Source organism: Anoplopoma fimbria, chromosome 4 (genome assembly GCF_027596085.1).
Source record: "Anoplopoma fimbria isolate UVic2021 breed Golden Eagle Sablefish chromosome 4, Afim_UVic_2022, whole genome shotgun sequence".
In the NCBI taxonomy this organism is placed as follows: Eukaryota; Metazoa; Chordata; class Actinopteri; order Perciformes; family Anoplopomatidae; genus Anoplopoma; species Anoplopoma fimbria.
The window spans coordinates 18069482-18091922 of record NC_072452.1 but is presented as its reverse complement, the minus strand read 5'-3'; the positions used below and the strand labels follow the sequence as shown (position 1 = coordinate 18091922).

Here is a 22441-nt window from a genome sequence, read left to right as displayed (position 1 = left end):
AATATCACAAAGATTTGAATATATTTACTTAATTTTGTCTATTTTTCTTAACTTTTACTGTAGTGCAAATTGGAGGTTTATTTGCAGCAGTATGGTCATTGTGTTGTTAATCTCTATAAACATATTCGCATTCAAGTCACAATTTGTAGGCAGCAAGACTATATTTTGGTAACGTAATCACTCTGATTTGCGTTTGTAATCCAAGTAGTATTAACCGATCACATTCCAGCAGGTTTTGTGTGAATGCCGCGGCAAAGACACTGGCCAAAATGCAATCTCGGAACCTATAGGCTATCATCCGAAGATGAATTAGCTTTTTATTGGTTTAAAATTATCTTGTAACCTCTATACTAATGAAACAATCCAGTCGTACCGCTCGTCTCTGAACTCTAGCTCCAGGGTCGCAGGTGCGAGAAGGACAGATAACAATGAGCAGCGCAAGGAATAAAGATTTTTGCTCGGGTATCTGCTGGCTGCACTGGATTCTGAGAAATATAGCCCCCTTGTTCATAGAGTCTTTTCTGTCATTGGACCAATAGCCAATGGGTTAAAAGCTTGCTGCGTTGTTTTAATGTAGTTATTGGTAAAATACAAACAATTTAATCAGTGCTTTTTTTTGTCAGTAACACCATATATGTACCCTGTTCTCCTATACAAGAATGTACTCTACTGAAGATTCGGCATTACAATAAAGAATGTCCAATTTCATATAGCCACCCTATACGTCAGCATTTCTCATTACTAACCCCTGCTATTGGCCTTGGCAGGGTGTAGATTGTAATGCATCCTCTCCAATTATTTTAACTCGTCAGTGTTTAATTGACTGCTCTATTCTACCTTAGCGATTAATGAACTACCTAACAATTTGCTTAATGAACTACCCACCAATTTGCCTCTCATTCACACAACACTCGCACACTGTTAGCAGCGATTCAGTTTGTGTAGGCTTCCGTGGTTCTAGATATTTCCAAGCAGTCTGCCATCCAAATACTAACCAGGCCCAACCCAGCTTAGCTTCTGAGATCAGGACAAGATCTGACCTTCTCAGGGAGGTTTTGGTTGTACGCTTGTGAGGTTGTGATGATCCCACCCCTTTCTGCAGGGACACCCAGGCCAACTAGTAGAAGTGGCAAACTGCAGCATCAGCAGCATGGTCCCTCACTAGCTTCTGGCACTAAGGCAGTCTAAAAGCACTACACACATTTGATATTATTTGATACTGAGCCGTTTCCATGCAATGGATGAAAAGTTTTTTTTCCCAGTGCCACCTGGGCACTCACAAGAACACCTTTTTCTTTAAGACAAAGATGTGCAATTGCTATAAAATGTGCTATTTTCTATTTCTATTTGTACTTGTAAGTATATGTGTGTGACTGTGTGCTTATACATCACAGCTTTCCCTGCTGAAGTGCCTTTCAGTGTGCCTTTTTTTATACATTGATTAATGCAAGAGCCTCATTGTCTCATACTGTTCTGGGCAAAATACAATCAATATCAGTTTTTTTCACCCATCTATGTTCTTATGAGTCTTGGTCATGCTACATACATCACAGTCCTGGATTGCTCCCTACACTATATTTAGCTACTCTGTATGGGGGGGTAAAAACAAGAAAATCAGCCAGTTAATTCATCTCGAAACTCGAAAGTCTCATTACACTGCTGATGAGTTTAAGGATTGCCTGAGGAGGAGAGGGGCTGTGTTTATGGCTCCGCAATCGTGCGTACCAGGTCTCATCGTCTCATGTGGATGGAAGACAAAAGACATACCGACACTCTGGGCAAATTAATTCCAAACACATCCCTGCTTAAATACTTCACTTATTTAAACATATGTTTCTTATGAGATGTTATGTCCTATGAAGTCTCTATATGGTGGCTGCTAAATGAAGACAGATATGGTTGGTGGGAGAATTGATCTGACCTTTCTCGTCGTGTAAGGGATATGAATCTCTCCGCTACTACTTTATCAGTGTGATACAGGGACACAGGAAACCCTAGTTTAGGCTGTTACATGTAGGTCACAGCAAAGCTACAGGCAAAAAATGGAAGGGTAACATATGCCCTTCATGTTTGGAAACTATTTTAAGTAGTTGAAACATACCTTGTAGGCCTACATGTTTATTTGATTTTCATAATATCTAAAGTAAATGTATTTAAATTGGTTACAGATTGTTATGTTATGTTCCAGATGGTAACATAACAACTACAAAATATTATCTTGTAGAGTTGTGTGAAAGATAAGTTAAAAAAGTTAATGTCAGAATAGTGCCCTTTGTTTTTTGCACAATTTCTGTCCATGGATTAGGCACCAATCAGACAGAAATGTGTGTTATATTTAATTCTCATCAAAGGGTTGATTTGGGGTTGATTGGTGTGGTGGTTGCGGGATCATGTCTGTATAGTGGCTGTAAATATTTAACTAGATTCTTAAGCAGTGAGTTAAGAGAAAGAGGTATAAAACAATTGTAAAAAGTTGATCTTTGACTGGAGTGTTGCAATTGCACGAACGCACTGTCAAAAGATGCCCATAAATGCATCTTATGGGCATCATCACCACCACCATTTGGTGGTGAAAAATAGGTAGTGATAGTGTGGTATAAATTGCTGGTATTTATAAGAGAAGGTATTCAGCATATATTGATAATTCCTTTGAATCACAAAACAAAGTTACGGTTATTGTGGGCTCAGTGAGTTTATGATCCAATCATGGCTGTTTGCTTCCTTGCATGCACATGCATGAGTTCTTAAGGTTAGGATGATGAGTCTAACATGCCCTTGCTACATTTCTATTGGGGAATGTGCCTTTAGCTAAATAATTCAAAATGTATTCCTGCTGCCGCTGCCAAATACCTTGTACCCAGTTCCAAATCTTCCAGTCAGTGAGCCTATTTAGTGCATCCGGTTACCTTCCCATCCCCTGTCATTCTGTTGTTAGGGAAACACCATAACCAGTCATCTGCGCGAGAAGATAAAACCAATATGCTGAGAGGATGTGACCTACCATCTGACAGATGCCTCTTCAGTATGAATGCTCAGCTTAAAGCCAATCAAGAAGAGCCTGGCTGTCTTTTCTCCTCCAGTGAATATATAATTTCCCTCTAAATCTCATCAATAATCAGGGATGGGGATTGTAGCAATTGGCATGATTGCCAGAGTTCACAGAGCAATGCTTGGAAAAAATGTTTAGGATCGCTGTCTGTATGAATGGATGGTGTAAATCAAAAACACAGTGATTAAGGGACGATGTTCCTCATTGTTGAACCAGTGGACTGCTGGGTAGTGTGGTCGCTTGGGACACATGACGTGATATAATATCAGCAGAATGGACAGGGATTCAAATTTTATTTTAGATGTTAGCATGGCTAAACATTTATTCAAACAAAAGAAGGAAACATTTGTGCCAGCTCTTTGAAGTCACGTTATATTGGTGTTTAAATATTGGCAGTGCAATGATTTTGCTTTTGGTATTGGACCCCTATCGTCTGTACCTAAAGATGTACATTGAAAGGATTAGTTAAAGATTTGCTGAAACATACTTATGCACTTTTTAGTCAGATGAGAAGATTGATATCTTGTATGTGTCCATTTAGTATGTTGTTAGTTAGAAGTTAGCGGAAACTTTGAAATGGGGAGAATAATATTTTAGGTGAAGTTAAATATGCTAAAATAGTCTGGCACATGACCCCCAAAAATACTGCAACTTGTAATTTTTAAGTTTTTTTGTTGTTTCAGTTTATTTTTCTGGTCAGATATGAGGTATATATCCTTATAACTAAATCTTTATGTGTGTAAACACATTTTTCTAAAAGTCTCAAATTAGCATCAGAAAAAAAACCCTGATGTAGGCCCCTACAGTTACCATATTTATGAGAAGAAAAAAAAAGGCAAAGACGAAAGTCTCACCCAGATGCTTCCATGACGGATGATGAGTAATGGAATATCTGATTTTTCCCGGACAAAAGCAAGAATGTCTGATCGTAAAAAGGTCTTATTATAATCATATGTGGTAGCTCATTGGTTTATCAACAAAAGGAGTAAAGATGCAAACACAGTGCTTGAGTCACCCACCCTCACAATCATCTCATGAGTCATGCGCCTCCACACATTTGCAGATGGTAAAAATCTGATGTCTGACATATGTTCAGTGGTCGACCTGATAATTTGAAGAGTTTAAGGTATAATCCCAATATATGCATTTGTTTTCTTTCAAGATCTTAGTGTTTAATTACGAGCATGTTTAAATGTTTTATGTTGTACTCACAATTTATTTAAGCATTGTCATATCTTATTTTCATCATCACAAAGAAAAACATTGTCAAATAAACCATACCATTGTAGAATTTGTTGAAAATAATATTTGCAGTTTCTATCTGTCAAGTTCCAAGAAAGCAATTTTATCTAGCAACTGTATTGAAAAAGTCAAAAACATCTGTCTCAACCAGATTTTATCTATTTTTATTTTTATTTCAATAATTACATTTTGTAAGATTTGCATAAATAACCCCATACAAAGTGTATCCTCTGTGTGGCAACAGTATCTCTCACAGAGGGAGCTCTTGAGCTATAAATGTGAACATAACAGAAACCCGAAAAAAGACTGGAGGGGAAAGGGGCTGAGACTGAGTCTGAGGGAATAAGAGAACAAAGAGTGACTAAGCTACAGGATGAGGGAAAGACAGGGAAATCGAAGCCAGATGTTTTGGATGTGAACGTGTAATACAGCGGGAAAGCAAAAAAAGGATGAACCCTTACAATCAAGGCACCTACTATACCTCAAGTACTCCCAGCCAGTTGACCTTGCTGCTCCTGTAAATGAAAACTCACCGTCAATGTTCCACTGAGATTACTTTAAAAAATGTTCACGATGAAATTCCATAAGCATGACAAACAATGTTAACTTCAAAGAAATACATTTTCTTTTATGGTTATTGGGGTTTTATTGTTCATCATTAAGCCAAGTCTTACAGATTGGCTCACAGATATGCTTAAGTACAATATAACAAAAAAGCAGGGTATTGTAGGGAGTTTGGTGTCAAGCCCACACATTTTCCACTAGAGTTCAAGCCACTCCAGACCTCTAATTCTGTAAAGAGATGGAATCAGAGTTGCTATAAATTACTGTATTATCATTATTACCAGAGGTATATGCACTACTTGTAGTGGAACCATATAATGTTATTTTAAAACTCTGTACAGTTTTTATTATATTATTTTATTTTATTATAATTGGTATATGTACAAAGACATACATTTAAAATCCAACAGTAAAGCAAACAAACAATCATCAATTGACCTATTGATGATTGAATAATATCAATAAATAAATGAACACGGTTTCTGCCATTTGGAATTTGAAAGTGAAAACATATGCTGAGTGTTGGCTTTAGTTTCTGGTTTCCTTCTTATAAACACTATGGTCAACTTCAGGTCAGTTATGATAGATTAAGAGGGACAAGTTTTCATGAATAAGATATCACCACAGTACTCCAAAGAGAATTATCACCCAACTCTGCAGTTCTCCTCGTGGAACTTTGTTGCTGTTTTTAGTCAATTTGATGCTGAGAAACTCTGCTCAACTCTGCTCTACTCAGCTATAAAGCTTATTAAACCACTGTGCATTATGTGCGCAGTACCAAACATCAGACAGACACAATTTGCCACTAAGTAGAGCATCTTTTTAGAGTTTGTCAAGACCAAAACAGAGCTTATTGGATAATTTGTATTCATCATGTGGCCAGCATGTAACTAAATATACTTATCATGGCTCGTTTGTCTGCTAGAGGCTTGAACTGTAGGTGTTTGCTACTAAGTTAGCCTCAGCAACTGGATAACGTAACAAATAAAATGTCAGATGCTGTGATTTTAGTTTCTGCTGCTGGCCCAAAGTGGCAAAACAACATAGGTAATATGAGCTTCAGGCTTTGGCATAACATTAATAGATCTGTGTCTTACCAACGAAGAATGGTGCATTATTGTCAATCATAAATTATAGTCAGGTAAACATTTAAAAAAAAAAAAGGAAAAAAAGTGACATAGCACCTTAGAAAACATCAAAGAAGTTACAAAGTGCTTTACAATTAAAACATAACTGAACCAAACATGGAAAAGATATAAACAGGATTAAATAGTATTAGTTACAAGAAATAGCTATGATAAATACCATCAAGTAAGAAAAAGCCAGATGATAAAATAGGAGATAAAAAGGACGTCACTGAGTTTGTTTGCCCAAGCGAAGGCCTGGTCACCTTCAGTGACAAGTCAAGATTTTTGAACCATTAGTACAACATCGCTGGAGGATCTGAAGCACCGATCAGGATCATAGGGAGTTAGTAGATCACAGTTATAGGCAGGAGCCTGACCATTCAAGGCTTTAGGAACAACCAGATAAATCTTAAAATCAATTCCGACAACTCTTTTTTTTGTATTGCTCCTGCATGGCAGACCCAGTCAACATTGCACTTTACACAAACCATATTTCCACTGCTGCCGTCATGGCTGCACACTAGAATCCACCAATCCATGGTTTTATTTTCCTTTGTTTTTATATTTAACCCTCTCATATAAAGATATTTGAAAAATGTTTGAAACATAAATGGAGATGATAGCATGCCAAATATTTTTTTTATACAAACCTTTCATTTTGGGAAGATCATTCTAATATAAATATTTGAAATGCAATTCCAAAATGTGTCAGAATACATTGGCCATGTTGTATTCAAGTACCTGTGTGTGTGTCGGTGTATTTGTGATGGTACTGGTGTGTTTGCCGCTGGGACACTGCACGATTATTACCAATATGATAATCAAAAATATGTTGATCAATACTGAGATCACTTTTATATGTCAAAATTCATTGATTTAAGGGCCAAACTATTGGTATTGCACAATAATTTGTTTTAATTTATAGTATATTACTCTTGTACTTTGGACTGCAGCCACAACATACAGCAACATTTTCCGTAGGCTGCCGCGGTAAAGTAGCCAAATGGTCCCTCAACAGCTCCCCAAAAGTGAAGCCACAACTTCTTGATCGCCCCCTGGTGGATGGCTGTTAGTTTAAAGAGCGCTTGATATTATATGCAGTGGAGTTTTCTATGTGAGGAGCACCCATGTTAAATGCCTATCATGTTGATTTCAAATGTGGGAAGTAAAAATCGTGATCATAATTAATTTCCTATTAATTGTGCTGCCCTACTCGGCACTCTGTAAATGGCTGCTTGCAGCTGCATATAAATTGATGTTGTTATACTTAATTATAAATATGTAAAAGCTAGAATTTTGCTTTTTGCTTCATTAAGTAATTCCTTGCCTTTATTTTTTACTGATCGCTACCCAGTCAAGTAAGGTTTTGGGTCTCTTGGTTCTAGAAATGTCAAGTGAAGTGTCCCTCGGAGGTGTCAAGTGAAATGTCCCCAGCTGTGTGATAAGGTGTAACTTTGAAGTTGTGAATGAGGTTAGAGGCATGAGTTAACCTCTGTAGGCTATTATGACTGCCACACCCCCGTCTCTGAGCATCTCTCCTGTCAGCTACGCAAGTCATGTCCTTTCCCTGCCTCCAGAACACCATGCTACTGTGAATACAGTCTGGTTTGTATTCGACATTACAGGTTACTAAACTGCATCGTTATGTTGAAATTAAATCTGTTTATATTTACTTGTTCACTGAAAGTTAATGTCTGCAGTTTTATCAGTCATTTAGCCACTGAGCTAAGTCATTAACAAACTGTAATTAATTAGTTGTTTTACTAGCTTGCGTGGCTTTCACAAAGATACCAGAGTTTTAATAAAGTCTGTTAATTTACCTTGATGGGGATAGAGCTGAGATTTTACTCAAAAATATCCTCCAGCTCAGCAATCTACTTCGCCCGACATCTCACTCTTTCAAAAAACTAAGCCGGCACTAACAATGGTACACCTAAACAACGCATGAAAACAGACACTTGGCACCTCAGGTTATGGTCACTCATCTCCCACCAGTATCTTTCATGCACCTAATACCTTACCTTAAAAAAAAAGGGCTCTGCAGCCACCCAGTTGTTCACTCCTAACTCCTTACTCTCAGTTGTTTATGTGACACCAGACACGTATCATAACAATATGACAGAAACACATCCCTTGGAAAACAGAAATAACCATCTTCAAGTAAATCCATGACAAGCATTGAGATGGTTGATTGTCAGGGGAGTGGAGGTAAACCATTGTGCCCTATGTGAGTTCCTGAGTCTTTTTTTATTGCAGAGGGCAGAGACTCACATATAGCACCAGCTCATCGCCCTGACTGATTTCCTCAGCACTTCTTGGGGAATTGTCATCACCCCAGGTCAATGTCTAAACTTTCCCATGCATCAAAATATATTGTAATTGACTCCATTTGTAATTCCTCTAGAGATCTGGCACTGGGCTGCAGCTTTGATGGCTGCCGAAAGCAATAAAGTCTCACAGACATGACCCCCATTGTAAACAAGAGCCCCTTTCCATAGTGGGAGGTAGAGTAAAGTGTGGTTTTTCGGTGTCTGGCTGTACGCTCCAGCCAATACTTCCATTTAATGTTGTTATTTCACAATTATGTAGTTCTCATGTCAGGTTTTATTCTTCTTGGCTCATGTGCTCCTACTCCATTATAGGTCTTGCAATCCATTTTAAGATATTAGATGAACTGATGCAGATATCATTTTACAGTACTAAATGTAATACTTCTGCTAATGTGCCATAAGAAATATATGAATTATTTTGTGGTATAAAGTAATGTTTTGTAAATTGACTTAATCAGTTGTTGCTAACATTTTATATTAATATAAAATAAATTATATATATTTATATTTTTTTGTGATGGTATATCATATTAAAAAAACAATATCAATTAAATCTTGATTTATTAAAAAGTATGGAGTCTGTGATCATTGCTGCAGTAGGCATTGGCAGATTAAGCATAACGTATTTAAACCTTATGGTTTTGCTCTATGGGGGGCCATCAGTTCTAATCAGAAAACAAATCCTTCATTATGATAACAGTTCTGTAACATGGAGGGTTTAAGGAAAATGCAAATTAAAAGAGGAAATAGAGCAAAAGTAAAAGGGATTTACCCTTTTATGTGAAAGCAATTAGTGCAACATTGATGGGAAATTGTGATGGTGCAAATGTGGATTTGTGTCCCCAGAATGAGATTCATTGCATTGTCTACCAACAACATTATTTATTTCCTAGTATGATGTAGCAATATAATTCTTATATGTGTCTGTAATTATTTTTAAGGCAACATAAGTAGTGCATTTCATTATTCAAAAATAGATAAGTAACTTGATTGTTTTGTTTCCACGTCGCAGGAAATCCATAAAAGGTTATTTCATTTGCTTGCTTCCTGATAACTGTACCATAATGTTTAATACAGTGCCACAAGGTCTCCTCCATCTCTTTTGTTTATGCTCACCGTTAAATTCCCTCATTTGCCACTTTCTCCTGCCTGCTGTTTTTAACATCACATGATCCGAGGTAATCAGACAGAACAATGTGACTGCTTTGTCACAGCAACAATATCACTTTCACTCCTGCAACTGGAGCTGCTTTGATTCTCGCTGAAAGGGGAACACATAGAGTTGTGTTTATCCTTTTGTCTCTTTCCTCTGATGTACTCCAGTCTGCCTCCCACTTCATCTCCTATTCACTCTCAGGTGCCACCAACAGCTAAATGAAAAAAGACAAAACATGATTTTTTTATTAGGAAAACATGTAATTCTTCATATTAAAGGGGGTGGGAGTATTTGAAATGACTCTTATTGGCCCAAAATGCTTTGAACTCGACATACATACTTCATTGTCCTGGTATCATGCTGCTGGTCAATAGTCAGTTTTGCCCTGATGTGTTGAATATGCCCTTTGGCAGACATGTGTATCTGGTCATGTGTAGAGTCCCCTCAAGGTCGTCCTCTCTTTACACCCCATGCTGTATATTCAAAGAAGCTGTGAGAGGAGCTTTGATGAAAAGATAACAAGCTAGGGCAAGATTACTTCTTCAAGGCCCTGAAAGGTTTTACCATCTATAATCTCTGGAGCTTGAAAGACCTTTTACCTATAAAGTGCTGATATTATCATGGCCACACTCCGTCAGCCTAACAGACTAAATGCACCTGAAGATAAATAGTGTCCACCGGAGGAGGAAATGTAATGACTTTGGTGATCATAATCAAAATGTAAATGTTTTCAATGCTTTGGTTTATGACCAAATACTTGCAAAGCGTATGATATTCCCATCATCCTCAGCTTTACTTTTTTTTTAGTGTCAACTGGCCAATGTTAACAATATAATCAACATGCCTGCTAAGCATGTTCATGTGACGACTTTAGCATGTCACTGAAAGTACAGCTGTGCCAGCATTGGTACTGATTCAGAGCAGTTAGCATGGCTCTGCACTCAGTTTTCCTTACTTTTGGCTCCCCCATAAACTTCTTAAACAGCCTTTGTCTTGATTATGAGTCATTATGGCATGAATTTCCAGTATACAGTACCAGTCAAAAGTTTGGACACACCTTCTCATTCAATGGTTTTTCTTTATTTTTATTTTTATGTTTTTCTACATTGTAGATTAATATTGAAGACATCCAAACTATGAAGGAACACATATGGAATTATGTGGTAAACAAACAAATGCTCAACAAACCAGAATATGTTTTATATTTTACATTCTTCAAAGTAGTTGAATGAGAAGGTGTGAACAAACTTTTGACTGGTTCTGTAGGTCCCAATTAAACTTTACCCACACCAATATTAACGTCACAATATAACGTTAATGTGGAACAAAAGGTTTTTATAGGGCTCACCACCGTGTTTACTTCATTGTTTTTATCAGATTTGTTCATAGGCTATTTTGAAATATGATTAAATATTAAATATGAACATGATATTGGATCACTAACTTCCCCTTTTTTCAATCTGTGAAACAGCTGGAGAAAAAAAAGTAAAGCCAGGTGAAAAGAAATAAAAAATGTTGCCAGGATCATTTTTCTCAAGTTTTTCTCCACACCTCTTTTACAGATGAAAACAAAGTGGAACTACCATTTAATGATCATCCTGGTAATAATTTTTTCACCTGGTCATAAAACAGGAGAGGAAATAGTTTTCTGAAATAGTAGGCTCATCTGCCTTTCTACACACCCACAAACATACACTTACTTGGCTAAGGTGATGAATGCATTTATGAACGACCTTCTCCTTTGGTTTTATGTTGCATTTGTCTTTGTTTTCACAAGTGTGTAGATTATTTAAAACTTGATCTTTTATTCTACGTTTGGCAGCAACACTCAAAATAAATCTTTATTTCCTTTGTAACCTTTGGTGGCATTGCAAGAGCAGAGTATGAAAAATTGGTATTGTTTGTCTATAAATCAAAATGAAAATTGCCCCCTTCTCCAAATGACTAAATATAAAGTTGACATATTCGCATTATAGCGGTTGATTTGGTATTGTGAGCTACACAATATTTTTCCCAGGCAGTTTATTTGAAGGAAACAGGGCAGAGCTTAATGAATTACGCTTTGTCTGCCTTCTGTTCATGGGAATGAATAATGCGTCGATGGGCTGCATTACGGAGCTCATATCAATAATGGGAGGATGTTGACCACAGAGGAGTTTTTTTATATGCTGTCTGTTATTCACACAAGTTCACTTCTTGTCTTTCAAATTGTTTTTGTCTTTCTTGTCCTCTTCGGTGTCCCCTATGCATCAATCAGCCTCTGCAGTTATTTATTTTGCCTAACAACAACGCCAACGAGGCATACGGGAAGTTGAGAGAAAGAAGTTACCATACCTGAGAAGAAATTGTGTAGCTGGCTTAGAAACCCGGAGACAGATATTTTTGGTGTCATTGAAAGAAACTGGCAGGCCTTGCAGCAGTCATTAGTATAATATTACATGTTGAGATTGTTTTCTATAAAGACCAACACATTATATAAACGTCAGCCGATACATTTAAGTGTCAGTTTGTCTCAATTGTAAGTGATTCCAATGCAAACAAATGTCTGTACTGTAGTACCCAGAAGGCTTCACTCAGATCCTGTAAATGGCTCCCCTGAAACACCATCATAGTTAACTTGAGCCACTGTTTATTGGCTAGCTTGATCAGTGTTAGAGCCAAAATATTACCAAAATACTATCACTCATGCAACAAGCAACTATCAAAAGCCACACTGAGTGAAGAGGACCTTTCCGTGGCTCGATACATTTAAAAGAATATAATTGTTTTGTCCCGTTCATCCATCTGTCCACCTACCCTGAAGTCCTTTCCTTCTTTTTTTTTTCACCATTACTGAGGCTGAGATCATTGTAACAAGAGCATGTGGATCTCTGAGGCCCCATCAGTGGAGAAACAGGCAGATAGTGTGGTTTTCTCACTGCAATCCCCAGGAGTCAGTTCTGTTAGATTTGAGGAGGAGGGACTGTGAAATCTCCAGTCACTGGATCTGTCCAGCCAGTCGGCTAGCTACAAAGTCTAATAATGACAGTGACCTCAACCCTTTACTGTTATTGTATTTTTTTCCAGGCTGATCACAGCAGGTAGTTTGTGTGCATCTGTGAATGTGTCTGTTTGTGTGTGTGCTTTCCACTGGGGATGCACTTTAGAGGACTTTGTATTTGTATCGAAGAAGGTTGTTTCAGTGTGCCAAAAGTGTCATTCGGTCTTATCGTCAGAAAAAGCGAAAAAAAAAAGCAAAAGCAAATCAACGCTATGGAATTGATGTAAAGCAAGACAAGGTTGAACCTTATGTCATTGATGCCATATATTTTGACAGCTTGTCCATTACCCAACTCCTCACTCTCTCAGCACTTCAATTACAGTCTAGTGGATGGGCTAACCTTGCAGATGTGGGGGTAGCGTAGGTTAAATGACATAAGTTGATGACGGGGGCAGTGCTTATCAGAGCTTATTTTGGCTATCAATCAGTGTCTGAAGTAAATCACAATGACCAGCTGTGAAAAAAGGATGGGCCATTTGCTGTGAATGCATGATACAAAATTCCATCTTGTGAAAATTGGCCAATGGTCAGATATTCATAATTCTTTTCACTAACAAATGCCACTTACAGCTACAGTTTTCTTGTCTGTTTTTCTTACACCAACATGTTGAAACTCAAAGCTGGACTGGGATTGAATTTGCTGTGCACATTAACAATATCAAGAGGAAGGATCTTATTGACCTTATAAACTTACTTCCAGTACATTACAGTACAATGTTGGATTTTTACATAAGGCTTAAAAAACTATTTTTTTAGGCAGTGGTCTGCCCTCTTCACTTTCTTGTTTTTCATGTTTCTATCTAAGATTTTGTGTAATACAGTAGTATAATCAAAAGGTATTTCAATACAGTACTCTATTTACTAAATGATGTCAATGTTGTAGTGAATTGATACATTTGCCTGCAATGAATTGTAAAGCGACAATTCAAATATCTTCATCTTAAAATAGATCAAGGAACACATTTAAGACTTTCTTTTTTCTTCATATAACTTTTAATGAATGTTTTTTTTTCTTTTCGAGACCAGCTGTTTTGAAAGACCTATAAACAGTATGAGTGCGTGTGTGTGTGTGCAAGCGATTATTTCTGTGTGTGTCAATAAGACTAAACCCTTGACAGCAACCGAAACATGGCACTGCATCCATGCTCCTGTCCCGTCTGATCCCCTAAGACACTGCTTACTGTTTGAAGTCTCCACTTGAAAGGCCTGATCTGAATACTGTGGATTCCACAGCAACTCTGCAAGCAGTGATTACACACTGATTAATGAGCTGCACGCACACTGTACACACACGTTAACACAAGACTGCTTTCTAGGCCACACACAAATGGATTATGCAGGAGTCAGTATGTCACAAACATATAGTCCAACTCAGTCATAGGTTGTTTTAATTATATAAACTTCAACAAAGCTTATATGTGTTGTTCTGGTCATGTCCTGTTACTGTAAACCTGTCAATGAGCCCAGTGTGTCTTCATTGAGGTTAATTTATTATGTATCCTTTCTTTCATTTTTCTCACAGTGTCGGCGGAGATCTTAAATAGCAGTTTGAACACCATGGAACGTCACATTCAGAGGCTTGAGACCGACATCAAGAACTTCCCCAAAACAGATGACCAACAAGATAAGTTTGTGGAAAAGCTGATGATATCCTTTTTATGGTGGTCATTCTCACACCTTGGAATAGTTGTATGCTTAAATTTGCTCCACAAAAACACATGTATTCTGGAATATTGGCACTGTGTGTACCATTTGGTGGTAACAGCAGTGGCAAACGAGTGTGCTGTTTGTGTTCTGCCTGGCAGTGGTAAGCAGTTTGAGTCACTTGGTGTGATAGGTGGCACCCAGGGGAACGTAGGGAATGGATATGGCTGCCTTGCTATGAGATGTTGATCGGATCTCCCCCTTCACTCCTCTCTGTGTCCCAAGAGGGAAATCATGCCCGTGGCTATTTTTACCGCACTCTGCCCCAACTGCCTGTCCCCTGGGAGACTCTAATAGGGGCTGTAGCCCCTCACACCAACTTATCGCCTATCCCTGATTTCATCTCCTGACCGGCCACGAGTCTCTCCACACAACCATCCGTGCACTATGTCTCATGGCACCTCTCCTGTTTCGATAACAAAGTGTTTCACTTAAAGCCAAGCGTCTCTGCTCCCAAATTGAATTAGCCATGTCTCTGCACTTTCTTGAATGCCCTTTCTGAAAGGAAAGGTCCTCACTGTATAGGTTTGATCAATGGTGGAAATCAAGTTTGTTGTCAATACCCTGAGACTAGGGTGCCTTTCATGGGACAAAAAACAAAACAGTAAAGCAGTCAGCAGTGTCTTCTTTTCTTGTCTCTAGCATTATTAAGGAAATAAAGAATTACTCGAGTAACTTAACAAGCGAGTAGGTGTATCCATATGCTAGGCACTCTCATGTAATGTGGCATTTAACCTGATTCTTTGCTTCCTTTTATCTGAGATTTATTGAGGCTGAGTTTGCACATTGGGTGGTTTAAGAGTAATAGCCTCCTAACACATTAACAATCTGCTCCCAGTCAAAGAAGGGCACTTAAATTTGTGTAATTAAAAAAAACTGAAGCAGAGACCTCCCTGGCGGTGACTCTGAGGCAGAGCAGGCTACTCTGCTCCCCGATGTCAGTATTGATTCCCAGGCTCCTGCGAGAACTAGAGGCCTGAGTGAGAGGAAATGGAGAAGTGAAGATATACTGCAGCATGGCTCTCCCTCAAAGTCTGGAGTTCCTCCCCAGAGAGAGGCAGAGAGAGGCAGAGAGAAGCTGGCTGGCCGTGACCTGAAGCAAACCCACTTCCTCTCCCTTTCGCCCCATCCCACCTGATCGAGTTTTGGTGCTAGGAAGGAGGCTTAATAGGATTTAATGAGATCTATTTTGATTACTGCCTTTTTTTTTTCAAGTAGCCATCAGTAGGGAAAGCACTGGTAGGCATATATATTTCATTCTCCATCTGCGCTGTGAGGTTTTTTTTTGTTATGATTAGTAGTTTCCCTTCCCTTGATTTTTCAAGTGGCAGAATTGCTTTAGCTTTACATATTTTCATATCATAATTTCCACTGTTCTAATTTTTGGGACGCAGACACATTGAGGCACAGTAAGATTCAAAACGATAAAAAAAGTGCATTCTCGTTTGTTCTCTCAGTTTGCTCCCTGGAGTGTTTTATATGGATTTCATCTCCTGTTCATAATAAGGTAAAATAATTGATAATAATGTCATAATAAGTTGTCTGGGAAGTTTTACTTCCACTGTGTTCTGGGGAGTATTTGGAGTAGCTTGTTTTGTCCCATGTAGTACAAAACAGTTTTACTTTAAGTAGTTTTCTTTATCTTGATGTTCATACTACAATGCATGATAACAGGCCACAAGAAGTCTGCAACCACATTTTTATCAGTGCCTTTGGAGTAGCTGTGCGTCTGTTTGTTACACCAGGACATTTGTGTTTGTGTATATATATATACAAGTGTGTGTCTCAACTTAACCCACTTTTCTGAAGTCTGTCACCAAGGACAATATTTTCTACTGCCTTAAACCTCCCAAGATATTCAATTTTGGGCTGTTTTCGTGCAAGAGATAGAAAGCCCAGGCTGTGCTTGGTTTGCTGAGGTTTTTAGTACCAGTGTTTGCAATGAGCTTAGGTAGCACTCTAATCTGTGTTGCACAGCAAAATGTTGGAACAATGACAGTGTGAAATACAGTGCTGTATATTTTTGGTTGACATTTCCTTTGGTACACATAAGATAGTGAAGTCAAGGCAATCATACCTCTTTAAACTTTTCCCAGGGATTAAAAAAAAAGGATATTGGTTCCTTGAAGCATGACAGATGGAAGAACAACAACAGCTAAAAGTCATGCATTTGATGCTTGAGCAACCCTGAAAAAGTTAAGTGAAGCTCTGTTGTCTCGACTGTTTGGCACTGTGATGAATGACTCAGTCTGGGTTTGTGTGTGTGTGTGTGTGTGTGTGTGTGTGTGTGTGTGTGTGTGTGTGTGTGTGTGTGTGTGTGTGTGTGTGTGTGTGTGTGTGCGTGTGTGTGTGCGTGTGTGTGCTTGTGTGTGAGTTAGAGAGAAAGGGAAAAAGAGTAATTTACAGTGTATGTGTAGGTGAGTACATGTGCCTCTATTTCACTGTGACTCTTGCTGAGCTTTTTTTCCTGAGATTAATTTCAGGAGGCCATGGTCACTGCAAGGTATTTTAAATGTAATATGTGCCCCAAAGCAGCATAGTTTTAATTAAACCTTCAACAATAAATTATGTTTTGTTTTTTTCCCCACCACGCATGATTAGTGTTCCTAATTTGTTTAGGCTTCCTGAAATTTCAGGTTTTGCCCATTAAAAAGTCTGATTTATGTCTGGCACCAACAATTTGTGAGAATCTGTCATCTGATGTGTTTACCTTTCAGACGAAATCATTCAACAAAATAATATGACAAGAACTGTGCTCCAGCAGATCGGTAGCAGTTATGAAATACTAAAATATAGAAATATGGAAAGAAAAGATACAGAAAGAAGGAAGTATTGAATGAAAGGAAGAAAGCGGTGAAGAGCTTAGTGGAAGCACTTCATTTGGCTTTATTGATACATTTTTCTCTTTCCATTACTGTAATATATGCAAATGACTGAATGGGGTGTTTGTTCAGCAGTTTAGTGATCTCTATCTGTCAGAAGTAATGGGCGCCCACAAAGGCTGTAGAGTTGAGGCACAAGCCCCCAGAGAGCCCTATTTCACCAGAGAGGCTATGGCTATCACATGCACACACACACACACACATTCACACACTCTCACTCTCACACACCCATTTCCAGTTCCTGCTGGATATGATAGAGTAGAGCTGGAGGCTTAGAGCGGGACTCTGCATACTGGAATATTAATGGTAGAGAGGTGGCTCGATGGGGATGATGAGAGACCGGACTGAACCGTGGGTGCCTGGACACGTCCAATACATCTCCCCCCACTGTACTCAACCCACTGATATTTCGCTTAACCTTTTATTTCCCAGAAGGCCAGAGTCAGAGCACATAATTCTCTACAATCCCCATACATTGAGTGACAAGAAGTTGTCTTCTGGGACCAGCTTCATTAAGATATATTAGACTGGGCTATCAGTCTTAATTTTCTCTCTCAGAATACTGTAATGCGAGTAAGACAGTTTCACACAAATCAGAACTTTGTCTTACACCATAGCTAAAGTTGTGGTTCAATGGTAACAATCAGTGAAATATGCTGACATAAAAAGAGGAAACTATTGGCATTTGTGGATGTTCGCATGTCTCCTGTACAGGTTTTCTTGTTGAACAGTATATTTTTATTTTATTTTACAATTTCTTATCACCCCTTGCTTTTATTTATCTTTTCAAAAATATGTGATGCTACCCTGTGCTTTTGTATGTGTATAGTTACACAGTCATTGGATCCTCCTTAGTAACACATCCCTGTAGAAGGATTCAACAGCTACAAGGACGAGTGAATGGATCTGAGTGGCTTGAAGCCATTGCAAGTGGCCATGTTTTTAGTTTACTTCTTAAAGTCTTAATTCTCTCAGAATTCCAAGCAACCTCCTTAAAATACTCAAGGACTGGGCAGCATTGTTCAACTGATGAATTTAGATATGTGATAGTTATGAAGCTGAAGTCTATTTGTTGAATCCAAGTAGCAGTCTAAGTCTGTCTTTGAGAAACTACCAGCTTACCCAAAAGGGTTGGCGATAATTCCAATTGTAAGCAAGTCATATCATATTGACGTCTTCCTTGACAATTTCCTGCCATCATGAAGAAGCAGCTGTTCAAGCAACAATAACGATTTACAGTACTTACCTATTAAGGAATAGGGAGCCTCCATACCTGTGAGCCTACAAAGCTCACCAACCTACTAGTGCAAGTTTCTCACACCAACTTTGTCTGCCCACACAGGGTCAGCCCAGACACACTTTTTCCTGGCCCAGGTGCTAGCCCGTAATACCACCATACTACCTTTGTGGCCTAAAAATCAACAGATGCATTTATACAGGTACCAGCTTTTTGTTGTTGTCAGATACTTCAGCCTGATTTAGTTCGCACATCAAAGAAAGAGATTCACCACAATGTGTTTATGGTTCGCCTCTGTCAAACAGCAATAGTTGTAGACTCTGTTGGCTTCGGGCTAGTTTTGTACACAGGTCTACACAGCATTCTCTTGTTTCGGCACCAGGCACTTAAGGTTAAATAAATGGTTGTTAGTGAAACAATTGTTCTATTTAGCAGGCTGCTGAGTTTAAACTGCGGAAACATCCCCTGCTACTGGCTTGTTCTTTCTGGAGAAGCACAGTGTTGTTTTGGAAAAGTTATTCCTCTTTATCACACATTTATGTGTTTGAAAGAGAGGTAAGTCAGATTATTTACAGAATCTTCATGTTTATTTCTGAATGTTTGTGGATTAGAAAACTGGGTTAAATCATGCTGGTGGCACTTTCAGTTGCACATCAACATTTCTAAAGCACAAGTTCACAAACACCCACCCCCTGCCACACATAAGATTTCTCTCTTAATCGCCACCTTCCTTTAAGGCCCCCAACACCCCTCCCCCAACCCGCAGTGTTTTCCTCCACTAATGAAATTCACTGTAAACTGTGTGGCCAATTAACTGAAGCACAGATAAACCAGGGAGCCTTTTAATTATCAAAATTAGAAGAAACCAGTGTAAATAAGTATTATAGGGTGCATAAGGCAGACTATTTGGCTGGATGAAAACTGTGTCTCTATCTCTCCCCTCAAAAGAATGTCAAGAATGTCCAGCCTCGTATAAAGCAACAGAAAATTGCTATCCCTACAACAAATATTCATCTTTCATGTTGCATTCCACGTCAGAGGGGATATTACAATTTTAATTAACACATTTTTAATAGGTGTTGTCTAAAAAAAACATTTGCTAAAATTCAAATTGTATTGGTAATTATGTTTTCGCAAAGAAATAGCCCAAATGTAAATGAAAAAATGTTGTTGATTAGGTTGCTGTCCTAACAAGGATTTCCTTTTTCATTATTTAGCCAGTGCTGTCGTATTACCTTTGATTACAATTTTAAAAAAGCCCTACATTTGTATGGAGTTTTTAATAACCTTAAGTAAAGGCATGAACTGGCATTGTTGCAGAATGAGTCCATTTAATTGACTTTCCAAAGCACAAACGCTATGACCAACATTTTTATTTACAACTTAAGAACCCTTTGCTAACCCACTATACCAAGTATAAAATATTATAAAATACTTCTCTAATGACATACAATTTATACATTATTTATATTTATAGCCAGTCAATTAATGACCAATCATTTCAGCTATACCAATCAGGTTAGAACTAAGTAAACAGATTCCCCAAACAAGGGACATAGGACTTTGCTACCTCTTGGCACTTGAAGGCAAAGATATAAATAAAATATTGCAGTTTCAGCACATAATGCCGCTCCACATGACATATTCAAACTCCAACTCTCCACACAGATCTTTGAATTTGGCTCAGACAGCTCTGCCTCTCAGAGCAGAATTCTCTATGAGACACATCAGCCATGTATCAAAGTCTGATGAAGCCCGAAAAAAAATCAAGTGATAGATTTCACAGAATACATGCACTGTACAAAAAAATATCATGTTGCCATTGCCTTGTCTGTCGGCCGTCGTGTTCATCGCCAGACGGAAGCCCATATTGGTGCCCTCTGGTCATATGAGTGAATTCCCTAGAAGTTTGCCAATCAGTATCTTGTTAGGCTGTGACACTCGGCCTGATGTGGCAGCTCCATTAACCAGTAGAGTAAGCTTGCTGACAGGCTGCCTGGACTAGAGCTCCCAGGGGCTGGAGGGGGTTTGATGTTGGAGTGCAAGAGGTACACCAATGATGTACACTGGATCCAGCCCTTTGCTCCTGAGTGAACAACTGTCATATTCCACTGATAAAGCCTCCATGCCCTGCCAGTCTTGGAGGCTGTCCTTTGGGATCTCCTGTGCCCTGTTGGGATTCAGGGCTGCTCCCCTCTGATCGAAAATTCCTCCTTAAACACCGTCTGCATTCCTTCTTGTACATCCTGTGTAAGGTTGGTATTCGGTAGAAAGGGTCACCAAATAATATTCAGAAAAACAAGTGCCAATGTATCTAACAGGCTATAGTGTTCAGAATAGGAAATTATTTTAGTTAATCTCTTTATCTCCATGTCTCCATGTGTTGCTCTGTTGCTTTGTCCCCGTTGGCCCATGTCTCCACTGATTATTTCGGCTCTACAGAAAGTCGGGCTAAGGACCCAGTGGCAGCAGGAACAATCTGCACCTCATTACTTCCCCAAAAGGCCTGAGCTTAGTGCAGGGTAATAGACAGAGGCCCAGCCACCCTCATTTGTCATGGGCTCCTGGGTTTGATGCAAAGCCCCCCTTGAGCACTTGTTGCTGAGCTCTAATCCTGCAGTAGACACCAGCCATGCTTCTCTGCTTAGCCATCCCCACTCTCCACCGTCATGGCTCATGATTTCACTTTCATTTGATGTTTTAATGAAATCCCTGAGACTCGGTTGAATGGCAGGCCCATTGTTGGCAAATTATTCTATCAAATGCAAGTGGAAGGGAAACGTGACTGGAGTTATTTGTCTAGTTAATATGAGCCACCAAGCATTTAGGGTGTTTTTCAGCATGTGAATCCATAATAGAAGATGGTTGGAGTTAAATAACGCAGGTTGACTCACAGGAAAATGCATGCATACAAAATGGCACATAGAAAGCTGTTTTCATGTGCTTGATAGCCCCCTGCATTATCCGTGCATTTAATTGAAAAATGAGTTGGGTGAAATGTACTTAATGCTAGTAGATAGTGTACAGAGCACACATTTATACAATAGCCGACATTTATTCCTGTACAGACCAGTATAATACCTAGTAGCACCATTTGTTGTGCCTTATTGCAAATAAGTGTTGTGGGGCAGCACCCAAAAGGCTGGGGAGAGCTCCTTGATGAAAAGGCCTGAGTATCATTAGCTGAAGTTGCTGTGTGTGCCAGTTGAGAGCCTCTCTAAAATGTAAATCAAACTAATGCCCAAACACTTCCTCTCCTTTCCCCACAGTAATGTTATTCCTTTCTCGCTGATGCTGTCGAGGGAATACGATGTTGTTCTTCTTCTTGGCTACTGGTCTCTGTGTTGATTTCTAACTTTGCTCAACGGTGGCTATCCTTTCCCCCTGACAGGACCCAGGGATCACTGTATCTGCACGACTGTGGGCTATATCTCCTGCAAACTGCTCATATATACATGCCCCCACAAGCGATTAGCTGAAGTTATTGACTGCATTGCACGCTTTGGGGCAATTAAGCGCTTCATTATGCAAATAAAGTGCACTAATTACAACACGTTTGCTAATTGATTAAACGATACTGTATATGGTCGACATTAGGGTTGACTCCGTCAGAAAGATCTGGCCTATAACAGATAAGACGTCTGCTTGTGAATAAATTAAAGCCGGCAAATAACACAGTGGACCATTTCCCCAGCATGCTGCCGTGCACTCAGCTCCGCAAATTTGAGGCACAATGGAAAAGTCATAGGAGAAAGAGATCTCTAATTAAAATGAATCTGTGACAGTCAGAAACACTAACAGTTACAAACGGCAATCTGATGGTAGTCAACAGGGGATTCTCCATTAATTGGCAAAATGAGGCTCATCAATCACACAGAGGGGGGAATGCTGCACAGACAGTATCCTGTCAGAGTCACCCACTGTGGGGGGAGCAGCATGACGTGTGTCTCAGGGACAGAGTCATGTAGAGAAGGAACAGTTTCTTCTCTCTCTCTCTCTCTCTCTGTCTCTCTCTCTCCCTTTCCCTCCATCCCCCCCGACTCTGTTTCCCACCACATGTGGCTCTCAGTAGACGTCTCTCCAACTCATTCTGACAGGCTTTGTTTTTCC

The 22441-nt window shown here is 39.1% G+C and overlaps 1 protein-coding gene across 2 annotated transcripts in view; it reads left to right on the top strand.

Annotated features, from left to right (window-relative positions):
* Positions 1 to 22441, top strand: part of diaph2 (diaphanous-related formin 2) — a 354189-nt gene that overhangs the window by 244821 nt on the left and 86927 nt on the right. For both annotated transcript variants that reach the window (XM_054597377.1, XM_054597376.1), the window contains one exon: positions 14031 to 14155. In XM_054597377.1, the coding sequence (XP_054453352.1) occupies positions 14031 to 14155 (125 nt within the window). The remainder of the gene's footprint in view (positions 1 to 14030; positions 14156 to 22441) is intronic.